This window comes from Xenopus tropicalis, chromosome 6 (genome assembly GCF_000004195.4).
Source record: "Xenopus tropicalis strain Nigerian chromosome 6, UCB_Xtro_10.0, whole genome shotgun sequence".
Lineage (NCBI taxonomy): Eukaryota > Metazoa > Chordata > Amphibia > Anura > Pipidae > Xenopus > Xenopus tropicalis.
Window position 1 is genome coordinate 43,392,688 of NC_030682.2, and position 14,838 is coordinate 43,407,525.

General features: G+C 38.0%; 1 protein-coding gene across 1 annotated transcript in view; it reads left to right on the forward strand.

Moving 5' to 3' along the window:
- Window positions 1–14,838, forward strand: part of chn2 (chimerin 2) — a 154,646-nt gene that overhangs the window by 80,667 nt on the left and 59,141 nt on the right. Inside the window, exons 5-6 of the mRNA XM_002933382.5 lie at window positions 4,838–4,951; window positions 8,934–9,216. Of these exons, the coding sequence (XP_002933428.2) occupies window positions 4,838–4,951; window positions 8,934–9,216 (397 nt within the window). The remainder of the gene's footprint in view (window positions 1–4,837; window positions 4,952–8,933; window positions 9,217–14,838) is intronic.

Sequence of the window (14,838 nt, forward strand, 5' to 3'; positions counted from 1 at the left end):
TATAATCTTCTGCAAAGGATTCCATTGAGCTAGGTTTAGAAAGTAAATTAGATCCCATTGTTTTCAGAAATGAAAGAGATAGAAGGGAAATTGAATAGTAATTAATGCTGCAGTGATGTGGGCTCTCGGTGTTCTGCATCAGGGCTCTCAGAATTCTACAACATGCAACCCTGCAGCTATAGCTCATCTATGGTAGGGCTTTTAAACCAGCCATAGATGAAAGGCTGCAGGCTGAACTTTCTATGCAATCTTGTTTTGAATTTGTTTATCCTTCTCTTATTTTAGCTGAATTATCCTACACAGTTGCACCTTGGCATTACATACAGTCCATTGTGTCACCCTGTAGAGGTGAAAACAGGAAGTTGGCCACAGAGGAAACATTTACATTTTCTTTGTACCATTCTCTGAGTTTTTGAAAAATGATATATAACTGAATACTGTTTGTTCTTAGATTTCCATACTTACAAAACATGTCCTGATTTTGTTCATTGAAAACACAAGCACAGAAACATTTCCTGGTTCATTTACTTTTCAAGGGGTCCAAAATACTCTGTGTGAGAAAATAATATTGAATGCTGACAGATTTTGAGTGCCTCAACCTAGCACGTCTGAGGGGACTGTATAATGGCAAAACTAAAACAATTCTCAGAAAAAAATAATTCTCTGTTTTAAATGAATAGGTTATATTTTTAATATTGTTTGCTGCCTGTTTATGGCACCAACCTAAGAACAGGGTGGAAATTATTAGGGTCTCATATAAGATGGTGTATTCATTGCATAATGATACTGCCCATTTTCTAGAGATCTGGGCTCCCTGGGAAACATTAACCCCAGATTAAATTAGGTCAACTCTATAATATTCTTCTATCCAGCACTAATATTATTACATTTATTACCTCCACCCCTTCTGTTTAAAAAAATCAATATTAAGATTATATATCTTTGTTCCTTTTCTTTTTAACCTCGCTGTCAAGTTCACCATTCTTTATCTATATAGAATGCAACCTCAATACTTATATGGCTCAATGTTTATTAACAGATGGTGAATCTCTGAATGTGGCATACTCATGTGGTCATTATACACCTTTTTTCTCATGCATCTGTATGTCTCATTGGCTGAAACTGGAAAATTCTTTATTTAATGAAAAATGTAAGTTACAAAAAAAGCAGGTGGTGCACTGATGCTTTACTCAAATAAGTAAACCCACCAACGTCTCACACCTGGGCAGGGCCAAGAGCTTACCTTGGATCCCTACACATAAGATGAGCTTTTAGTCAGTTATCCAAAAGTTTGTTTTCCCCGTCTGTATGACAAAATTAATAAATAGGCACCAGGTACTTTGATTCCATTGACTGATCTATACACTAGCTCAGCTTTACTTTTATTTTACATGTAATGTAACATAAGATTTAGGCAAACATAATATTCAACTGATTTTAAGCTCATAAAATCAACATACTTAACAAGTAGCAAAGAATTTTAGCAGCCATACTATAGTGGCACAGGTGTCAACGCTACTTTTAATTAAATATACGTTTATTAGCATGGGGGCCTGTAGCTAAGTAATGTTATTTGGGAGCTATGCAAATGTGCTAAATGTGCTGTGTTAAATACGATTTTCTTTTACTGGCTGCAGTGTCAAAAAAGCAGGTATACCTGCTTTGTTTTTTATGCTTTTGTTTTTTATGCACTTCCTTTGCTATACCTACATCTACACAAAGTAGTCTTTTAGGTCAAAGTAGAAAAAAAATAAGATTCTTATAAAACAAAACAGAATTGGTCATCCTTCAGGACATTACATTTCAGTATACAAAAATGGAAAGAATATGGCACTACTGTGACTGCCTAGTGAAGGCTGTCCACCAAGACTGGGTAAGGAAGACATTAGCCAGAGAAGCAACCATAAGCCCAGTGAAAACTCTGGAGACGTTAAAGAGATACATAGCTGAGATACAAAAAACCTTCCACGGAACACCTGGATGTGAAAAAAAAACACATCAAAGCCTGTTTTAAATTTGCCAAAAGGCATGTAGGAGACAAGGGAAAAACATTCTCTGGTCTGATGACACCAGCATTTTTACAAAACATCAGATAGCTCACCTTACCTAACCTTAATAATGATAGAGGTGCAGTCCACTGGAGGAGACCCATTCAGCAACTCCAAAAAGTTAACACAAAAAACAAAAAAACGTCTGCACACTCAAAAAACACAAAAGAAAATACAAAAAAGAAAAACATTTCTATTAAATACAAAACATAAAAATACAGCCCAGTGAGAAGAGCACTAATAGAGTGACCATAGTAAGGTTCAAGTGGCTATCCATATAAGTTATGAACAGCACGTTCTCTTGTTTCTTAGTGAGAGGTGTTCCATGACCATATAAAGCCACAACGCTATAGGCCTTGTAATTGCCTTTATACATGTAATGGATCTCAAAGGTGACTTCTAATGTCCTCATATTTTACAGTAGTCAGTAGATAATTTTTTATAGTGCACAAGTTTTAGTCTTGTGACATAAATTACATCAGTAAGCACCAACTGTAACTGATTACATCAATAAGCACCGTTTATAAGGATATCATTTATAGGATATTCATGGCTCTTATGTATTATAAAAACATTATTATTAAAATAATTAGAAGTTTTTACATAGACATAAAGTATGTCATAGGTCAGTGGTTCTCAACCTTCCTAATGCCATGACCCTTTAATACAGTTCCTCGTGTTGTGGTGACCCCCAACCATAAAATTATTCCTAAGAACATTGGAAATATGTGTTTTCCGATGGTCTTAGGCGACCCCTGTAAAAGGGTTGTTCAACCCCCAAAGGGGTCCCCACCCACAGGTTGAGAAGCGTTGTCATAGGTACATGTGATTTACGTATATAAAGAAGGTACTGTCAAGGGGCCAGTATTTATGCTGCCATGCACCTCACTTACTGCCAAATAAATCCTCTTGACTGTATAAATTCAGTCAAACATCACAACCTTAGTGCTTCGGCGTTGGCCTGTGTTTCAAGTAGGTGTTATATTGCAAGACCTTTGTATATTTTTCTGTTTGTGTTTTGTTTTGATACTCCAAAAATGTATATCTAGTTCGTGACCTGGATTCTGTCAGAATCTAATTGACAAAAAGGGCAATTTTTAATTGTTTGGGAACAAATTGCAAGCTAATAAAACTATTTATTTTCACAGTTAAGACTAGTAATGCATTGCAATGGATACTGGTGCTAAGTAATCCCAGACAAAATAATCATATCTATAATATGATGCAGTAGCCAATAAATTTACAACACCTTTACACCATAGATTCATATTAGAAATATAATCTGCCACTCTGGGATGATAAAGGAAAGACCATCCCAAACCTCCTCCACCCAATGCATTTTACCCTTACCCTATGGAAAGCTTGCAAAGACAAGTATCGTCTAGCAAACCAGTACTCATTGGTGAAACCCCTTTTGGCTAATCCCTCTTTTATCCCAGGGATGTCCAAGAGTTTTATAAGTTACTGGGGTACAATAGGGCTATCCAGGATCTATGACTTCTTAGACCCACTGACCTTGAAACAACGGTTGTTCGCTGAAACCCAAACTAAATACCAGGTTCCCTCCTCACGATTCTTTGAATATATGCAAATCACCCATTTTATTCAGACCAATCTCGCAAAAAATCCACACTCTCAGTCTCTCACCCCCTTTGAAAGACTCTGTATTATAGGACTACCTCGGAGAGCTCTGATCTCCATCCTCTATAGCTTGCTGACTAGCTTTCCTGAAGACCCTTTCCCCAAGCATTCATACATGCTAAAGTGGGAAGAGATTACCTCTATGACTCTCCCTCTAGATGAATGGGTAGATATTTGGGAAAATGCCAGGAAAATGGCGACATGTGTTAGGCAAAAAGAAAACATATATAAAACCATGTTCTTCTGGTATGATACACCCGAAAAGCTCAGTCATATATTCCCAGGTACCTCCCCATTATGCTGGAGAAACTGTGGGGAACGGGGGACACTCCAACATATTATGTGGCAATGCCCCACAATATCTGGGCTGTGGAAAGAAATAGAGGGCTTATTATCTCGCATCATGCTTAAAAATATTCAACTAGATATCTATACAGCATTGGTGGGTAGACCAATATTAGATAATACAGCTGAAGAACAAAGGTTGACAAATTTTATTCTAACAGCTACCAGACTTGCGATCACTAGACAGTGGAAGAACCCCCTACCCCCCAGACTTGGAGATATCCTCTCAAGGGTGAGAGACATGAGGGAAATGGAGCACATGATGGCCAACATCCGTGACCGATACAAACAATGGGAAAAGGTCTGGTCTAGATGGGACCACTATATAACCAATATAAGGACATAGAACAGGTTACACCCGGGACTAGACTAACACCCCCACCCGATCCACAACCACGACTAATTTCTCTCTTCCCCCCCAAGGGACCCAAATCACCCTACTTGTTTTTTTTTCCTCCCCCCCCATCTATCTGTTTCTTTTACTAGGACAGGCAACCACAGATGCTTCGCTTAAGTATAAAATAAATTGGTCTATTTGTTCAATGAGAAATGTCAATAAACAGATATGTAATGTATTTGGAGACACGGGTAACCCACGTTACTCAATGGACCACACTGCAATATGCCTATTACTGACTTTCTGTGTGCCTGTTACAATTACCATGTATAAAAAAAACCAATAAAAATTTAAGTTACAAAAAAAAAGAAATATAATCTGCCTTTTGAAAGTGACTTTTCAGAATACAAATATTGCAATAATACAGACTTTTTCCAGTTTAATTTCTTTTCCTGTTGTCTCTCAGGTTTCATGGCATCATTTCCCGGGAGCAAGCAGATGTGGTGCTGTGTGGAATGGAAGGAGCGTATCTCATTAGGGAAAGTCAAAGACAGCCCGGCTGCTACACATTGGCACTTAGGTACATATAATCCTCTTGCATATTAGTACAAACTACTGTCATGCAAATGCCCTGGCATTTTCATTAAAGGCTTATCAGTGAAATAATGTTTTGTGTTTGTATGAAATCAGTGTGTAATGTTAAGTGTAATGCAACTAGCAGTCTGATTGTACCAGACTACTAAGGTGGCCATACGCGTTCAGATTTTAGTCTGCTTCCGACGAACGTTTGGATATTGGTCATACATTTAAATGCAACGATCTGAAAACTAACATTCAGACTGAAATTGTAGGATAAAGCCCTTAAAATATACAGTATATCGGAGGATGTTCTGAACATTAAATAGTTGGCAGACACCAATCGTACAAATGTGACTTCTTTTGTAGGTTCCCCAAGGATATAGTCAGATACAATTCAAACGAAATACAGCCTTTTAGTTAGCACGCCGGACAGCCATAGTATCTAAAACTTCAGTCTTTATTAATTTCCTTAAAAACATTGTGCCTGACGCGTTTCGTGCGCATGGGCACTTAATCATAGGCATGCAAAAGACAGCTAGTACAAGGTTTAAATAGTCAGCTAATCAGTGACATCACACACACTTGAAATCATTTTAAAAACATAGGAAACGAAAAGACAGAACACATAGATACTGTAACAAACTTCCCCTAAGGGGAATGTAGCAATTCGCATATTAATAAAGATACTATAGCAAACTTACTTGGAAGAATAATAGAGCCCACACTACGTAATATTCTTGCAAGTTTTACATAATACTGGTCCGTGGCTAACATGCAAGTAAGCATAGCAAAACTATGGTAAACAGGAACGTAAAATCACACAAAATTACAGTCAAAGGTAAAACCACACTAGTGGTAAAAGCTACATGCTCATTTAGTCAGACAGTACGGTTTAAATTCCCCAAACTGCCAGCCAAATGTGCACATGTATAATTCCACACTTGCATATCTGGTAAGGCTTAATGTCTAGGGATTGTACAGTCTAGTAGCTAGTAGCATTGTAGTCTATGTAGTATGAATTGGAAACACTGCACACTGTGTGTATAAATGTTTACATTGATTTAATGCAGTGCAGTTCATAGTCAGAATTTCTTAGAGGGCTGCCATCAGATATCACAGGATCCCCAGTAGAACAAAACCAAAAAAAACCAAAACAATTCGGAACCCACACACAGTCCAAAAATTGTACAAAACTAGGTTTTATCGGTACCTGTGTGGCCAGCTCAAAGAACAACTATACCCCCAGAAGGAATACTTAACCAACGGATAGTTTATATTATGTTAAGTGACCTATTAAAGAATTTAGTCAAAATGGAATATATATATATATATTAGTAATTATTGCCCTTTTACATCCTTTCCCTTGATCCACCATTTAGTGATGGGCTGCATGCTCCCTCAGAGATCACTTGATCAGAAATAATAAATAACTGTAACAGGAAGTAGTGTGGGAGCAAAAGGCAAAACTCTGTCCATTAATTGGCTGATGTGGCCTAGCATGTATGTGTGCCTTGACTTGTTTGTGTGCGCTGTGAATCCTACGATCCCAAGAGGCGGTCCTTAATTCTTGAAATGGCAATTTTCTATTTAGGATTACCCAATAGCACATACTACTAAAAAGTATATTTTTATGAAAATGTATTTAGATGAAGCAGGATTTTACATATAAGCTTGTTCAGGCAATATATTTTTATAGAGACCTACATTGTTTGGGGGTATAGTTTCCTTTAAGTGTCAGCTATACCTGTATTTTAGTGTTATTGGGGGGGGAGTAGCAGGTTTCCTGTATCTGAAATAGTGAATAGGATTAAAAGTGACAGAAAAGTGACAGAAGTAAGTGTGTTAGATGATTGGCTAATCTGGCAAAATGTTGCTGTGGTTCAGAGGCTGGTGCCCAGCCATTTAAGAGCTGTCGACATCTGTGGCTTTGTGGAAATGAGTTAGTCATGGTTTCAAAAAACCCTAAAACCACAAAAATCTGAATGTTGATAAATCTGCCCCCTGGACTTAAAGCTCCACAGGGCAAGAATCATCTTCCTTCTTTGCCTATGTATGTTTTCTATGCCACATTGCACTTAATCTCAGTGTATTTACAGTCATATGAAAAAGTTTGGGAACCCCTCTTAATTCTTTGGAATTTTGTTTATCATTGGCTGAGCTTTCAAAGTAGCAGCTTCCTTTAATATATAACATGCCTTATGGAAACAGTAGTATTTCAGCAGTGACATAAAGTTTATTGGATTAACAGAAAATATGCAATATGCTTCAGAACAAAATTAAACAGGTGCATAAATTTGGACACCCCAAATATAAGATATTACATCAATACTTAGTTGAGCCTCCTTTTGCAAATGTAACAGCCTCTAGATGCCTCCTATAGCCTTTGAGGAGTGTCTGGATTCTGGATGGTGGTATTTTTGACCATTCGTCCATACAAAATCTCTCCAGTTCAGTTAAATTTGATAATCACCCCATACATTTTTGATGATATTCAAGTCGGGGGACTGTGACGGCCATTCCAGAATATTGTACTTCTTCCTCTGCATAAATACCTTTGTAGATTTCGAACATTCTTGTAGTGCCATTGTCTTGTTGAAATAACCAACACCTTCGTAACTTCAACTTTGTGACTAATGCTTGAACATTATCCTGAAGAAGTTGTTGATATTGGGTTGAATTCATACGACCCTCAACTTTAACAAGTGCCCCAGTCCCTGACCTAGCCACACAGCACCACAGCCCCACAGCATGATGGAACCTCCACCAAATTTGACAGTAGGTAGCAGGTATTTTTTTTTTTGGAATGCGGTGTTCTTCTTCCGCAATGCAAAGCACTTTTTGTTATGACCAAATACCGCAATTTTTGTCTGGGTTTTACAGCAAATTTGCCTGTGGCCTTCCATTTCCTGATTACATTCCTTACAGCTGAAATTGACAGTTTAAACTGAGATAGCTTTTTGTAGCCTTCTGCTAAACCATGATACTAAACAATCTTTGTTTTCAGATCTTTTGAGAGTTGCTTTGAGGATCCCAAGCTGTCACTCTTCAGAGGAGAGTCAAACAGAAGCGCAACTTGCAATTGGCCACCTTAAATTCCTTTTCACATTATTGGACACACCTGTCTATGAAGTTCAAGGCTTAACAAGCTAATCCAACCATTTTGGTGTTGCCAGTAATTAGTATTGAGCAGTTACATGCATTCAATTTAGCAAAATCACAAGGGTACCCACATTTTTGCACATCCAGTTTTTCAAATTTGATTTAATTTCATACAACTAAATACTGGTTCACTAAAAACCTTTGTACAGTAAACAACCCAGTACTCAGATGTTCCTGGGAAATAAAAGACATGCCATTGTTATCTTTTTTGTTGAAAGTGGAGTAAATTATTATGCAGGCTGAGAGGGGTTCCCAACCTTTTTCATATGACTGTATATATTTTGTTATTGCAATGTTAGTCAACCTTGGTTATATGTTTTTGTATTTTTGCTGCATATTGTAGAGTGCTGCACAGGCCTGTGGCCAGATTACATAGAATCCAAGAAAAAGGAATCAGGCCATAACGTTAAAAAGGGATGAGCTACCGAAAATACTTTCTTCCAAACCAGGAGAAAGAGGGTTATGCTTTCTCAGATGAAAGTAAATCACTTATTTGCATAACTACATTAATCAATTAAGCATTGATTTTTTTAAACTAGCATAAGCAATTTTATTTTAGCTATTACTGTTTATCAGCATATAGATAAAGACATTTACATAACATCTGATTTACTTTGATACGATATTGAAGTGGAATGCAATTGCACTTCCAGAAACCAAATCCAACTTAAATATGTCAATGGATATGGAATGGAATGCTTCTAGGAGCCCTCCATCACAGTTTTATATGTGAGTCTGTCTGCACTCACATATAAACTAGAGATGTGCAGGAGGCAGTGCTGAGCGCTGAGACCTGTGTTTCTGACAAATGCTCTTTTTCCCAGGTTCGGTCATCAAACCTTAAACTACAGACTTTTCTATGATGGAAAACACTTTGTGGGAGAGAAAAGGTTTGAATCCATTCACGATTTGGTAACAGATGGCCTTATAACTTTGTATATAGAGACAAAAGCTGCAGAGTATATTGCAAAAATGACAACAAACCCTATTTATGAACAAATTGGATATACATCCATGCTGAAAGACAAAATTACCAGGAGGTTGAGCAGAACCAAGAATGAATCAAAGCGGAAAACTGTGACAAATGAAAGCAAGTCTGTGGACAAGGTAAATATCTACATGTTATATACAGGTGTATTATATTATAAAATGAAAGTGCTTGGGGTAGATTCAGGATTGGCATAAAAGGGGTGTGACAGACAAAACTGCACATGGGCTCTGTTTTCAGGCAGGCATACTGCACACTCAGGTTGGTGTAATCCTCAGCTAGTATGATGCCCACAGATTTCTGGCGGCTACTAACTGCTGGAAAGTCCTAGTTATTCATACTGTTCTTAGTTCCCTCTGTAGAAAATATAACTTCAAATGAATGTAACTAAGTCATATTATTATCAAACGGTTTCATTGTGCTATTGATAGATGCTATTTTTGTTAGAGACAAAGTTCAGAATTATGCAAGGGACACATATAGTTACCATCACAGGGGGATGTCAAGTGTAGAATATTTTGTGCACACTATTATTTAACTCTAAACTTTCAGTTACATTATGACGACAATGTGTAATATGTAAGCAGAGAGAAGCTGAAAGGAGTGGTTTATTTGTTAACAAAATGTCTCTTTCCTTTCTCTATTTTTTGAAAGCAGAAAACTGTACATATAAGGGGTCATTTATGACTGCAAGTTCGGTGCTTAAAGTGTAATTTTTGGCACAATTTGTGCTAAAAAAAAAAGGGTGTTTTTCATTATTGAAATGTAATTGCAGTCAAAAGAGGGCAATGCAGCTGATGAAGTTATAATACTAATAATAATAAGCAGACACAATTGTGTTTAAAACCCAGGTGGCACCTTGCGTTCAAAATTATGCTTGTGTCTTTAGGCACAGGTGTGCTGGGGGCGATTGATGCAGGCCGGTGTGGGAACCCTAAAGCTAGTGCCACGTTTAGAGATACTCTAGGGTTCTCCTGCACTAATAGGCACACTGCGCTCAATTCAGAATGGGAAGAGGGAGAGACCAGGCAAATGCCCAGCACAAGTGTAAGGATTTGTGCAATGTCTTTGGGAAAATTTGCATTTGACTGCAACTGCACTTGTATTCAGGAATAACTCCTAAACTGGCATGGCTAAAAGTTTTAGACTGGTCAACGATGCATTTTGTGTTTGATGGTCCCACCCATGTGATTTGATTTTTGGAGTAAGGGTTAAAAAAAAATAAAATAACCCAATTTGACCTGGTTGGTTATAGAAATTTTTGACAAAGAACTGCTCATGTGCCAACCTGGCTAAATATCTGTCTGTGTGTGGCTAGCCTAGTAGTATTATCTGGGCTTGACCCTAGAACAACGGAACAAAGAAGTTTAACAACAAATCTTTCTGGGCAAAGTATAGTCTCAGGCAGAAATATTTAAAGTAGCTGGGGAAAGCAACATATGCAGTATATCATTGAACATTAAAATGTTATGCTTTGGGCTGCTTATGCTTTATGCTTATGGGCTGTGGCAAGTGCCACGGCAACTCTGTTTCCTGTGATGAATCCTTTAGGATTGTGTTATTAAAAAAATTGTGGTTATTAAAATGGAAAACAGTTTTGCATATAAATCCCTGCCTCAGAATTCCCAGCAGAGATCTCATTAGCTGTAATATGCAGCTGTAATTTTTATGTTCTGATTTTATCAATCTGTGATAAAAAAAAAAAACAATTACACAGCAAGTAAACTATTTGCCCCATACCTTCATTGCTTTGTGCTCTTCTCAAACACATTGTTCATTATTATTCAAATATCATTTTGCCCTACAAGAAGATACAATTCCTAGCATTATATTGATTGCTGTAGAAACAAATGCTCCAACCATGGTTACCAGGGATACCAATATATTTCTGTTAGCTGACTTTTTTCCTCCAGATATGGAGATCCAAATTACAGAAATACCACTTATCTGGAAAACCCCAGGTCCTGAGCATTGTGTATATCATGTCCCATATCTGTACAACATTTGGTTAGGGCTAACTTCATCGCCTATCAAGGTTTTATCAGTACTCCTGCTAATATTATAAGAATATCTAGGTCAGCAAGTTAGTGTTTGCCCCAGGTCTCACCTTAACTGGCCTCCAAACTAGGCCAAATTAACCCATCTTAACAATAAGATGTTTGTTTTTAAACAGGTTACAAGTAAATGTTTCCTGATGATTAGTTGCTATAGATGAATAAACATGTAGCAAACTTTGTGCCTTTTCTTACATAGCCAATAAAGAGCAAATAAGTAGTTACCTGCAATCTTATTCCCCGAATCAGCTTCTTTTGGCCCACCAAGGTCCCACCACTCAGTAAAAGAAATTAATATTTAGTGAAGTTAATTAGATATTATTTAATATATGCCGTGTTAGACTGGCCTACTAGGTTACCTGGAAAACACTTGGTGGGCTCTCCTGCTCCTGACATTTGGCCTGTTTCATGGTCATTCCCTATTTCTGAATGGGAAGAAAGAGGAGAAATAGATGGAAGGATAGATGCTAGCATGTAAATTAAAGAGAGGAGAATAAAGAGGTTGAGTGAAGAAAGGAGGAATATTAGTTTGGAAAGTGGGCCTAGAGTCTAAGGTTTTCTGGTGGGCCCCTGGGTCCCCAGTCCAACACTGATTAAATGTATTATAATAGTATATATAATTATATAATAATAATTTCTCTAAATAGAAACTGTGTTGGGAAACAGTCTATAAGGGATACTTCTGTAATGAAATAGTAGCTGAGATGCCAACCCAGATCATGTAAAGGAACAGTTCAGTGTAAAAATGAAACTGGGTAAAATAGATAGACTTCACAAAATACAAAATGTTTTCAGTATAGTTAGTTAGGCAAAAATGTAAGCTAAAGCTGGAGTGGGCAGATGTCTAACATAATAGCCAGAACACTACTTCCTCCTTTACAGCTCTCTAAGCTGTTAGCAGTCAGTAACCAATCAGAGACATGAGGGGGTGGGGCATATGGGACATAACTGTTCAGTTAATATGCTTTCAAATCTGACCTGAACAGGTTTGTCTCATGTAGCTCCCCTAAAGTCACTGAATAACTAAGAGGTTAGAGAGATGTAAAGGAGGAAGTAGTGTTCTGGCCATTATGTTAGACACATGCTCACTCCAGTCTTTATAGATTACATTTTTGCCTACCCATATTAGAAATATTTTTTATTTTGTCTATAACAATATGCTGTTGTGACACAGTGAAGAAAAAGAACAAGTCTGCTTTTTTATAGGATTTTTATATTCCTCTAAACCTGAGATCACTATATCTTGATTTACCTTTATTTGTGATAACTTTTATTTGTGCTTCCAAAGCAAGTCCATTTTAAGTTTCTACTACTTACTCAATGTTGACTTCCTCCTGTACCATGTGGTAACACATTTCTTTAATTTCTTGCCACAGGGCTGTTATCGGCACTTATATATTTCCCTGCATTCGAGTCAGAATGACTTGTTGCAAATTAGTTGCAGCTTTGATACAACCTGCTTTGGGAGCCCTGGAAGGCCATGTCAAGGCTGGGTTTAGTTCATGGTTGCTTAGTATCCGTGTGTGTACTTGCATCCATCAGAACAGGCTGGACAAGTGAATTGGTGCTTCCCAGAAGTAGCTGCAAGTTGTTAGGAGTATGCATGCACCTTTTGTAAATAGAGGCAATGCGTGCTTGGTTTTACATCCAAACTAGTACTTTGCACTAGAGCCAGACCAAATGAAGAGAGTGCCCAAGCAAGCACCACCTTTAACACCCTCGCCACAGTGAGCGGGGCAATGTAGTTTGTTTGAGTTTGACAACCAGGGCCAGGGGGTGTTACAAGGAAGGGGGGGGGGGGGGACTTGAAAAGTGGGACCACTGTGTTATGTGCAATTGTGAGGAGCAGGAAGGAAGGACCTCTCATTGCCATTGTGCATTGCCACTTCCCCAGTTTGGCCAGAATCTGGAATTAAAAAGATGAGCTATGGGTAGACAGGAGAGATATGTGCCTAGTGCCCCACTCCCTATTGCACCTTAAGCACCTGCCTCTTCTGCCTACCCTTAGTTCTGGCCCTCCTTTGCACTTGAGTTTGCAAACGAGGCTTTAAGAGTTTTATTTCTAAAGGTGTGTCAAATTTTTTGTTAGAATCCATCTCATAATCATTATAACAGAATGCTTTGTACAACCATAAAAATAAAGCTGTGTAATATAAGGTTATTAGATCATGCCAGCAATCAGGAGGGAGCAGGGAGGGCATCCCCCCTGCGATCGTATGGGGTTAGTGCGAGCAGGGGGGCGCCAGCTATTGGTGCGGCAAGGTTGCGCCACGGGTGGGGGGAGCGCGCTCATTGGAGGGAGCGCGGGGTGCGAGGGGTTAAATGGGGGTGGTTTTCGCGGGCTTACCGCTTCACCATTGCGAGCCGTGCAGGAACGGTGGGCTGCGTTTGGCCCTCCCGCCCCCCCCCCCCTTTTTTCCTTTTCTTTTTTGTTATTTCTATATATTAAAAAAAAAATGTATATATATATAATATATATATATGGTTTGTCGCAGCTTGTATTGAGGAAAATATGTTTAAAAGGTTATACAAACATGCTGGACGGGTTTATGGCAGTGTTATATATTTCATTTTTTCGGAAGACGGCCTGCTGAGGTAAGCAGAGGCTGGTCAGTCATATAAAAAAGTGTACAAGTTATTATTTAATGAACTTTAAGTTGTACGTTGATTTAATAAAACAAGCTGCGGCCTTACACCACCTCACTCATTGTCTCTGTCTAGTTATTGTGTGTCTAAGTTAGTATGGTGAATGCAAGCTACTAACCCCAAGGGTTATTTATATAAGATTTAGTCAAAGTAGATGCACATGTTTGCATTTATTTTAAAGGCAATCAATACCTTATGCAATATGCATTTATTAGTTGTATCCTTGACTTTTGATCCATTAACTTCAGTATAATAAATGTTGTAACTGTAAGTATACCACTTCTTTTTAACTCTGTACTTGCTTGTTCCAGTGTTTCTTTTTCCCGGTTCTACTTTTGTATTTTACAAATATACTGTTGTTAATGCTGTTATGTGCTAAAATATACAGTTGTTAGGACCATACCTTTATAAATATGACCCCAGGATGCTGGTTTATTATAGTCAATCCTAACACATGTAAAATATCACAACAGAAATTATAATTATGGATACATGTGCCTACAAATATCACAGTATACATGTTATTGTATATGTTATATGCAAGTTTTACTGCATGCATTGAAGTACAAGGAAGTTTGGAATGCACGCTTTTATCTTACAACCATAAAATGAACATTTGTGGACACTAGGGGGCACATTTACTAATCCACGAATGTCAGAAAGTGTCCAAATGCATTTTTTTGCGGCTTTTTAGTCGCCGCCGCGACTTTTGCGTATTTTGCGTGACTTTTTCGTTGCCGTTACGACTTTATCGTATATTTTCCGCGACTTTTTCGTCGCCGTTGCAAAAAATTCGGATTGTTTTTTCCGCCGTTTACAATTGCTCAATACGAAAAAATCGCAGCGGCGATGAAAAAATTGCGTAAAATACGAGAAAGTTGTGACGGCGATGAAAAAGTCGCGCAAAATACGAAAAAAAAGCGACAGCGACGAAAAAGTCGCACAATTTTCGTTTCCAATCCGATTTTTTCCCATTCGGGATTCGGATTCGAGGATTAGTAAATGTGCCCCTAGATGTTGAATAAGATATCCATGTTAGTG